A 10109-nucleotide genomic window follows, 5' to 3' on the forward strand; every position below is an offset into this window, starting at 1 on the left:
CAAAGAAAGTTTCTGATTAAAGAGAGATGTAGTCTATTCTAACCTAAGAACCATGTCACCTGGTTAAACCTGGACAAACTTTCTGTATTGCCTGAGCCCAGACACCACCAGCTCCTGCAGACACAGGTAAAAGGACTGCAGGTTTGCTGCCAACCACCAGAGGGCACTCAGGAGCCACCTTGGAAGTGTCCTCTGGGTCAGCACATTGTACAAGTCATTTCAGCATTGTGCTCATTTACATCTGTGTCCTAGACGTGACATTATATACATTTTATAAATTATAACAAAATAAGGACATGGATTTACTCCTTCACATAAATATTGGATATAAAAAGAGTATAATAATATACAGAACCAATAGAGACAATGTCCAAAAAGTACAGTTCATGGTAAGAAGTTTGCTACAAATAGCAGAGAATGCTGTTAGGGCAGAGAAGGGACACTGTGACAGTAATAGCTGGGATGATCACTATGGACAATAATTGGGTGCTGAAAGGAGATAAAGTGACATGTATGAAACCCCTTCAGTAACAACATTGCAAACCACCGTTTGTAAAAGGAAAAATAATGAGAGACAGAGAGACAGAAAGAAATAAAATGTCTTCCACAGATGCAGGCAGTGGGGCTGGGACAAAGGTGGTAGAAAATGGGCAGTGGTGAAGGGACTGATACTGTACATTTAATGACTAAAACTCAATTATGAACCATGGGGGGGAAAATACCTATTATGAACCACCTTTAAATTATGGTGTTCAAATAAAGTAATTTTCAAAAATCTAAACATTTAAAAAAATTTAAATTATAACCAATGAAATGTTAAGAAAGAAAGAAAAGACATGAATAAACATATACATCGATTATCATTTAATAATTTCATACTATAAGTTTCCTGAACCTCTTCATGGTCTGGAAGCACAGCCATGTCCCCACACCTGCTCTGTCCAACCCTCTCTACATGTTCAAATCAGAACCTTTTATACAGAAGGACATGCAAATGAATATCTCCCTTAGTGGTGAAAACAGTCCAGCCCAGCCTCGGCTCTAGAGAGGACTCAGATCAGGTGTTTCCAGGGGCTCCCCTCTGAGGTCACACAGAACCAACATGGAGTGTGGGCTGAACCGGCTTCTCCTGGTTGCTGTTTTAGGAGGTGATTTCTGAGCTCCCAGAGACAGAGTAGGGCAGTGAGAGGAAGGGCAGACCCTTTGTGTGATGAGAGTTTTCTGACCAAGATGTCATTGTGTTTTTCCAGGGGTCCAGGGTTAACTGTAGCTGGTGGAGTCTGGGGAAGACTTAGTGCAACCTAGAGGCTCTCTGGCACTTTCCTGTACTACCTCTGGATTCATCTTCAGTAATCACTGGATGCTCTGGGTTCACCAGGCTCCAGGGAAAGGACTAGAAAAGGTCTCAAACACTTACCAAATTAGTGATATTTCAGTCAATGCCAATTCTGGGAAGGGCCTTTTCTCCACATCCAGAGACGACAACAAGAACACGCTCTTTCTGCAAATGAGCAGCCTGAGGGAGGAGGACTCGGCCCTGTACTACTACTGTGGGAGTGATGTGGTATAGGAAAGTCCATGTGGGCCCAGACACATACCACCTTCAGGAGGAAGCAGGGGAGCTTCAGGGGGTGCAGGCCACCAGGAGCCTATGAGGTCTTGCCCCTGAAGAAACGTTGCTCAGGACCAGATAATCTTTTTCTGTGATGATCAGGACTGACCCGCTGGTCCAGCTCTCACATGACCCCAGGGGAAGCTTCTCTTTATGGGCTGTATCTGAGTCCCCCATCACTGCTGTGAGCAGGAAAGTTGGTCACATTCTCTGCTTTCCCGTGAGAAGTTTCCAGTGAAGAGACTCTAGGAAGCAGGTAGCTATGTGGCTTGAAAGTCCTTAATGCTGTGAGTTCTTAGGACTTAATAAAACTCAGGTTAGATTTGAGAAAGTTGCTCAGTCACTAGCCCTAAAGCAGATACATGCATTATTGCCAGACCTATTTTGTGAACACATGATTTGAAGTCCAAGAAGTGTGTCTAAGTGGTGCCAGCATGGGCACAGAGAAGTCACACACACACACACACACACACACACACACACATCCTCCTAATTTTTAAATTAATTCATTTGCCTTCACTGGTCATTCCTAAAATTCTTTATAGGGAGGGCAGATGACAGACCTTGCTGTAGCCTTACAGTTGCAGAGAAATAGAGTTTCCCATGCCACACAGAACAAGTGGCATCAGGCATATCTCAAGAATGACTAATGGGGATGGTGAGGCATGATCAACAAGATAAATAACTCATTAGCAAGATTCACAAAGAAAGAGAGCCCTAATAAACTGAATCATAAATGAAATAGGGGATGTCATAGCAGGGAATATGGGAATCCAATAATCAGAGATTTCTTTGAGAATCTTTATGCCACAAAATCAGAGAACCTAGAAGAAGTGGATAAATACTGAGACTTCTATAGCCTCCCAAATTTGAACCAAGATGATGTGGAACACCTGGACAGTCAGTATTGAGGACACTGGAATGATAATCAACAGGCTACCCAAAAACAAAAGCCAGTACCAGATGGGTTCACTAGTGAACTTTTCAAACCTTTATAAAGGACCTACTGCCAATTCTTTTCATGCTCTTCCAGGAAATTAAACAGAAACATCCCAAACAGTTTCTATGAAGCTAATATCACCCTGATACCGAAATCAAATAGAGATATCACAATAAAAAGATAATTATAGGCTGATATCCTTGATGGACAGAGATTAAAAGATCCTCAACAAAATACTATTGAATATAATCCAGTAACTCATTAATAACTCATTAGGGTCACGTACTAGAACCAAGTAGAATTCATCCCAAATACAAGGATAGCTTAACATATATGAGTCAATCAATGTAATATACCATATCAACAAAATTAAAATAATATGATCATATCAATAAATGGAGAGAAAGCATTTGACAAAATTCAGCACCCATTTATGATAAATAAAAACTTTCAAGGATGTGGGAATTGAAGGAACTTTCCTCAATATAGTTAAAGCCATTGACCACAGCCCACAGCAAACATTATACTCAATGGAAAAAAAACTAAAAGCCTTTCTCTAAGATATGGCACAAGACAAGGTTGTTCACTCTCACCACTTCTAGTTGATATAGTACCAGAAGAATTTGCTAGAACAATTAAGCAAGGAAAAGATACCAGGGCATCCAGATAGGAAGAAATGGAGTCAAACTCTCACTGGTTGCAGATGTATGATAGCATAGATAGAAAATCCTACAGACTATACAAAAGCTTCTAGAAACAATAGATTTGTATAGTAAAGTGATAGGCTACAAAATTAATACTCAAAAACTCAAAACTAATACTCAAAACATGGCTTTTGTATGTACCAGTAATAAAAGAAATACTAAAAAAAATCTCATTCTCAATTAAATCTCAGAAAAACAAGTTCTTAGAACTAACTTAACTAAAGAGGTGTAAGAACTCTACAAAAAAAACTACAAAACAGTGCTTCAAGAAATAAAAGAAGAGTCAAGGAAATGGAAAAATGTCCCCTGCTCATGGACTGGGAGTATTGACACCACTAAAATATCAGTCATTCCCCAAACCATTGTAGAGATTTAATGCAGTCCCTCAAAGACTACCCATGACATTTTTCAAAGAAATAGATCGAAGTATTTCTGAAATTCAAATGGAACAATAAACCTATACAAATAGCTTAAGAAATCCTTGGGGATAGAAGATATGAGTACAACTATAAACTATATTATAAAGCAGTAGTATTTAAAACAGCATGACACTAGGACCAAAACAGACCCTCAGATCAATGGAATAGAATTGAATATCTTGAGACTGACCTCAAGATAAATAATTAATTAATCTTTGATAAAGGGCAAGAAATAGGAAGTGGAGAAAGGAAAGCCTCTTCAATAAGTGGTGCTAGGAAAATTAGTCAGCTAGATGAAAAATAAGTTGAAGATCTTGATATCATACCTGTTATCATAAAGTACATAGAGGAAAACATTTATCAAGGATGAAACACCCCTGACCAAGCAAGAAGCAAAAATAAATAGGACTACATTAAATTAAGAATATTCTGCACCTCAAGGATACAAAGGTTACCCAGAAAATGGGAGAAACTATTGACCAAATATCCATCTGATAAGGAATTAATAGCTGAAGTAGAGCTTAACAAGAAAAAAATATCTAACCCATCCAAAGGGATGAACAGAAAGTTCCTCAAAAAAGAAATATAAATGGCCAAAAGGCACATGAAAAATATGCTCCACATCACTAATCACCAGGGAGATGTAAACCCAAACCAGAAGGTATCTCACACCACAGAGAGACTGGCACACATCACAAAGAACAAGAACAACCAGTGCTGTGCAGATGTAAGGAGAAAGGGACGCTTACTGCTGATGGGAATGTAGACTGATCCAGCCTTTTTGGAAAACAATATGGATATTTCAAAAAAAAAAAATAGAAATTAAGATTTCATATGACTTCACTTCTTGGTAACTTACCCCAAGGGTTCAAGGCTTTGTTCAGAAAAGAAATTTGTGCTCTATTGTTCATGTAACACTATTCACAATTAGGCAAAATACTCAATAACCTAAGTATCCAAGAGCAGATGACTGAATAAAGAAACAATGTATTATATACAACCTTGTAATTACGGTGTTTCAATAAAAAATGCAAAAAGTGATATGATGGTTTATGATGGTATATATGCACAATGCTTTTTTATTTCAATTTTTTAAAATGTGGGATTTATGTATCTGCACTCAATGGAAAATTTAACCGATCAGAGCCATAACCCAGTGGGGAGGGCACAAGCCTTGCATAAAGACCACCAGGTTTGGTTCCCAGAACCCTAGGAATTCCAGCCTTCCAGGAGTTAACTCTGAGCACAGAGACTGGAGTAAGCCCTGAGTACCTTCAGGTGTGGCCCAAGGGGTTTAATAGTGAGGATGTATAAAGTACTAATAGAGCTTAATAAGAAAAACAACCTCTAACCCCATCTCTCTCTCTACCTCTCGCTCTCTCTCTCTCTGCAAACACACACACACACACACACACACACACACACACACACACACGATAGTAATACCATGCAAGTTGCTGCTACTAGATGAATCTGGAGAGTCTCCTGCTGAATGGCTGAATGAAGTCAGCCACAATCAGAGGGACAGACATGGAATGATCCTTCATAAGTGGGACAGAATGAACCAGTAAGGCAACAGCAAATGGTCAAGCGTCACAGAATCTGAGATCTTGTCTACAGAACTGAGTTTACCTTGGTGGGAACATGGAGGTTTAGTTTGGGGTGTGGCTGAGGTTATGGTGTTGGAACATTGTCCTCATGAAGGCAAATCACTAACTGCATTGGAAACCACAGTGTCTAAGAGTCAAGTGAAGTCACAAACTAAACGAGAAAGTTAAGGAAGCCAATGGGCAAGTCCCAAAACAAGGTACCAAATCAGTGAGGCCCAGTTGAGACCCAGCAGAAATGTCTCCAAAGCAATGTCTGTCCTCCTCTGTGTCCCCACCTGGCCAGCCCAGTTCTCCCAGGAAGGTTCTACCTGATTTGTATCCACAACAGGCCTCTGTGTCCCATGGGGCCCTGCCAGATGTGTCTCTAGGGATCTAGGACATGAGCTGTGTCCCCTCCGCACCTCTGCAAACACGAAAGGCAGCCTGGACATCTCCTCAGCTGCTCCTTGCACCTACCGTGAATGTCTCTTCACACCAGGTACCTAGTACTACCATGTCAAGGAGACATTTATGCCCATCTTTCTTTCCTACAGCTGCTCTGGCCACATTTCAGCCAGAGGTAGGCTGGGAAGAGGGGCCCCTCACCCCCTCTAAACGCTGAGGCAGCACATCCAGAAAGATCCCCAAGGCAGCAGTGGGGGTAGCTGTGTCTAATGTGTGAGCCCAGAGAGGACACCACACAGTGGCCAGCGTTGTCGGCCTCCAAGGACAGGAGGAAAGAGGAAGTGGGTATCTGTCATCAGAAGCCACAGGTGCTGAGAGAAATTGCAAGAACAAGGTGACAAAGTTCTTCCAAAGGGGGACATGAGAAAGTGCCACCATGTGCTGTGACTTCTGGCAGCCAAAGCAGCCTCTCACCACCAAAGTGCCCTCTGTGACCTCAGTCCCAGGGGAAAGGACACACCCGGGAAGCCCTTTGTTCTCAGTCAGCCACACTCCCTCCAGCTGGGAGAAAGTGGTGGTAAATGGCTCTGATGGGGCTGGTGTCCCTGCTCCCTGGCAGGTGTCTCTGAAGCTGGACATGATGCTGGCAGAGGGCCGAGGCTGTCCCAGGTTTGCTGTCCTGCTTCTTGGACTCTGGGTGCTGCTGGCCCAGGTCCTGTGTTCTCAGGGCCGGCCCTCCTGGCGCTATGTGTCCTCAGAGGTGGTGGTGCCCCAGAAGGAGCTGTACCAGGGCTACAGTACTCCCCTTCCCGGCTGGCTCTCCTATAGCCTGCACTTTGGGGGCCTGAGACGTGTGATCCGCATGAGGCGAAAAATGCTGTTAGTCCCGGGCCCACTGCTGCTGCTGACTCAGGATGTACGGGGCACCCTGCAAACTGACTACCCCTTCATCCCCACTGACTGCTACTACCTAGGCTACGTGGAGGAGACACCGCTGTCCACGGTGACCCTGGACACGTGCTATGGGGGCCTCCATGGCATCATGAAGCTGGACGACCTCACCTTTGAGATCAAGCCCCTCAAGGGATCCCAAAGGTTTGAGCATGTGGTCTCCCGGCTGGAGGCTGACCCCCAGGCCATGAGACCAGTGGTGCCCCTTGAGGAGGAGGAGGAGGAGGAGGAGGGCCTGGAGTTCCTGTTTCCTCAACTGCCATCCAAGCTCTACACAGCCCATCAAGGCCACATCCAAGGTCTCTTCATGAGCTCCTTCTCCACTTACACCCTCTTTGGCAATGTGACCGAGTGCATCCGGTTCCTAGTCCGGATGAGCAGCTTGATAGACACCTTTGTACGTGGCGTGGATCTCCGCGTCTACGTTTCTATCTTGCTCATCTTTAACATGAAGGAACCGGTGAAGATGGACGATTACCGAGTGCCAGGAAGCCCCTTTCACACCTACTATAGGTACTTTATCTACCTGGAACTAACCCCCGATGCTGGGATTATAGTGATTCGAGGGCGGCCTCCACAGAAGGATTTCTTGGCTAGGTCACACTCTATCTGTAAAGAAGACAGCCTCATCATGCTCAGCCATGGAGACAGGCATTTCTTCTTGCTGGCTATCGCTGCTACGAGCCACCTGGGCCGTGTCCTGGGCCTGAATTATGACACGCCTGAGTGTGTCTGTCAGAGGAGAAGCACCTGCCTCATGTCCAGGTTCCCTGAGCTGGCCGACACCTTCAGCAACTGCTCCTTGGCCCAGATGGGATCTCTGTTTCACCACACGCACGGCAGGTGCCTGTTCCGCGGCCTCAGCACTTTCCCGAGCACGACCCTCACCCGTGATCGTTGTGGAAACCGGGCCGTGGGCCGCTGGGAGGACTGTGACTGCGGCTCGTTCAAAGAGTGCTCTCAGGATGCCTGCTGTACCAGCGAGTGCAGGTTCTCGCCTGGGACTAAGTGTGCTGTGGGTGCCTGCTGCCAGAGCTGTGGGTTTGCCCCTGCGGGCACCCTGTGCCGACCCATCGCAGATGTCTGTGACCTCCCTGAGTACTGCCTGGGCACCAACTATACATGCCCCGACAACACCTACATCCAGGATGGGACACCATGCTCTGAGGACAGTTACTGCTTCCGGGGGAACTGCACAGACCGCACTATGCAGTGCCAGGAGATCTTCGGCCCAGAGGCCCGAAACGGTGATGGTTGCTACATGATCAACACATTCGGCTCCCGGTTCGGACACTGTGGAAGGAACGAGGCCAGGGTGCCCCAGAAGTGTGACTGGGCAGATGTGACATGTGGGAGGCTGCAGTGCACCAACGTCACCCAAATCCCACAACTGCCAGAGCATGTGGGCTTCCACCAGTCACTCGTGCAAGCATCCCTGTGTTTTGGGCTGGATGAGCACCGGGCAACACCAGTAGCCGACATGGGCCAAGTGCAAGACGGAGCCCCCTGCTTACCTGGAAAGTTCTGCCTGGATGGCAAATGCAAAGGAGAAATGTGGAAAATAACCTATGACTGTACCCCCGAAAAGTGCAGTTATCGAGGAATTTGCAATAATTACAAGAGCTGCCATTGCAGACCAGGCTGGAACCCCCCGAGATGCATAAACCCAGGGCCCGGGGGCAGTGTGGAGAGTGGACACCCACGGTTCCGGCTCCGAAGCCAGTTCATAACACAGAACCGAGCAACACTGGAGCTGCTGAGAATCATGGCCTCTCGCCTGTATATGTTTATTTGCTCACTGCTTCTCGGTGTGGCAGCCAACACAAAGACAATCCTAAAGGACAGTAAAACAGAAGAAAAGGAAGAAAAGAAGGCAAAGGTGTGACCAATGCCACACAAAGATCCAAAAACTGTGGCCATGCCCCTAGAGGTACCCATAGGCGCAGAACACCCACAAGCCACAGGCAAGCGAGAGGCCAAATAAACCTTGATACCATCTCTGGTTTCTGCTGTGTGTGAAGGAGGCCTTTGGGTGCCCAAGCTAGTGGGTTTGCAAAGATCAGGGCCCAGGGCACTATGACAGCTTCCTGACTCTGCCCCCTCTGGCCTTCCCTGTGCCCTGTTTCTTGAGGGTCTGTCCACCCTGCACACTGTCCACATGGGATGAATCTAGCACTGGATAACATTGCTTCCCTTGCTCATGGTCTGGTAGGGTTCTCAGGGTACATACAGTGAAAAGGGAGTCCTGTTGGAAAAGGAAAGGAAAAGTGCTTGCCTTGTTGTGTTGTGTGTTGTGCTGTCTTGTGTGTTGTTTTGTGTTGTGTTGTATTGTGTTGTAATGTGTGTTGTGTTTGTTCTGTGCTGTGTGTTGTATCTTATATTGTGTTTTGTGCTTGTTGTATCGTGTTGTGTGTTGTCTTGTTGTTACGTTCTGTGTTGTGTTGTATGTTCTGTGTTGTGCTATGTGTTGTATTGTATTATGTTGTGTGTTATGTGTTGCCTTGATAAATCAGAATATTCCCAGAGGCAGAGATATGCATTGGCATTCATATGTCCAGCAGAATGTCACTAGGGAAAAAAAGACTCACAAAGCCGGGTTATTTGAAGTCCATGGGGTGTGCTTAGACTTAGCCATGTGGAGGGTGCAGGTTTGGAAGGGCCGCCATGAGAGGGAGGGTAGGCAAAGCCATGTGTCTGATCCCAGACACAACATGCAGGGAAAATAATAGCCAGGGATCAGGAGGGCCTGCCCCATAGACAAAATGGAGCCACAAGGGCCCCAAGAGAAAATCCTTGTATGCCTACAAGAGCTGAGTCCAGGGCCAGGAGCCCATATGAGCAGGCCTGTGCACCAAGCTAGGCTCCTTTCATGTCCCTCAGGGATCCTTTCCTGAGATCTGAGGACTGATCTGAACACAACACATGAGGGAAGAGAGGAGCTGGGCTGATAGGAAATGAGGGGTGAGATGAGGCTGGCAGGAGCACTGGGGGCCTTGAGAGCTGACATGGAGCTGGGCTGGCAGGAACACTAGGTCCTGGAGGGTGGGTTGACCAGAGCCCCTACAGGTGAGGGTCCGGCATTGGGGTGAGTCGAGCCTGGGAAAGAAGGCTGTGGGCCAGGCCCTTGTGCCCTCTTTTGGGAGGCCCTTTTGGGCAACTAGATGAGGACCAACTGTCCCTTATGTGCCAGAATTGCCAAGTTCAATGCCCTGAACAGCAGAGCCATGCAGGGAGAAGACTTGGGGCTCCCAGCAGCTGCTTTCAGGACCCAAAATCATGCCCTGGGCACAGCCCAGCTACAGTGGCTCAGCCTGAAACCAGAAAGTGCCCCTGTGGTGGGCCCTGTTCCCCCTGCACCCCTCTGTACTGGCTTCCTTTCAGGACCCCTGGAAGGGGTCTACTCTTTGTTGACTCTCTGCCGTCTCTGACATGTCAGCTGCTGATTGTGAGCTCCCCAGGAGGTGCTCCCAGGCAAGGTGTGGGAGCCAT

The 10109-nt window shown here is 46.5% G+C and overlaps 1 protein-coding gene across 1 annotated transcript; it reads left to right on the forward strand.

Annotated features, from left to right (window-relative positions):
* Positions 1-6105: 6105 nt before the first annotated feature.
* Positions 6106-8505, forward strand: LOC126033496 (disintegrin and metalloproteinase domain-containing protein 21-like). The gene has a single exon (XM_049790464.1). The coding sequence runs from the start codon at positions 6106-6108 to the stop codon at positions 8503-8505; it is 2400 nt and encodes a 799-aa protein (XP_049646421.1).
* The last annotated feature ends 1604 nt before the right edge of the window (positions 8506-10109 follow it).

This window comes from Suncus etruscus, chromosome 17, assembly GCF_024139225.1.
Source record: "Suncus etruscus isolate mSunEtr1 chromosome 17, mSunEtr1.pri.cur, whole genome shotgun sequence".
In the NCBI taxonomy this organism is placed as follows: domain Eukaryota; kingdom Metazoa; phylum Chordata; class Mammalia; order Eulipotyphla; family Soricidae; genus Suncus; species Suncus etruscus.

Bases quoted from the DNA above. Each gene is read 5' to 3' on its own strand.
- LOC126033496 (XM_049790464.1), top strand. From the start codon at position 6,106: ATGTGCTGTGACTTCTGGCAGCCAAAGCAGCCTCTCACCACCAAAGTG.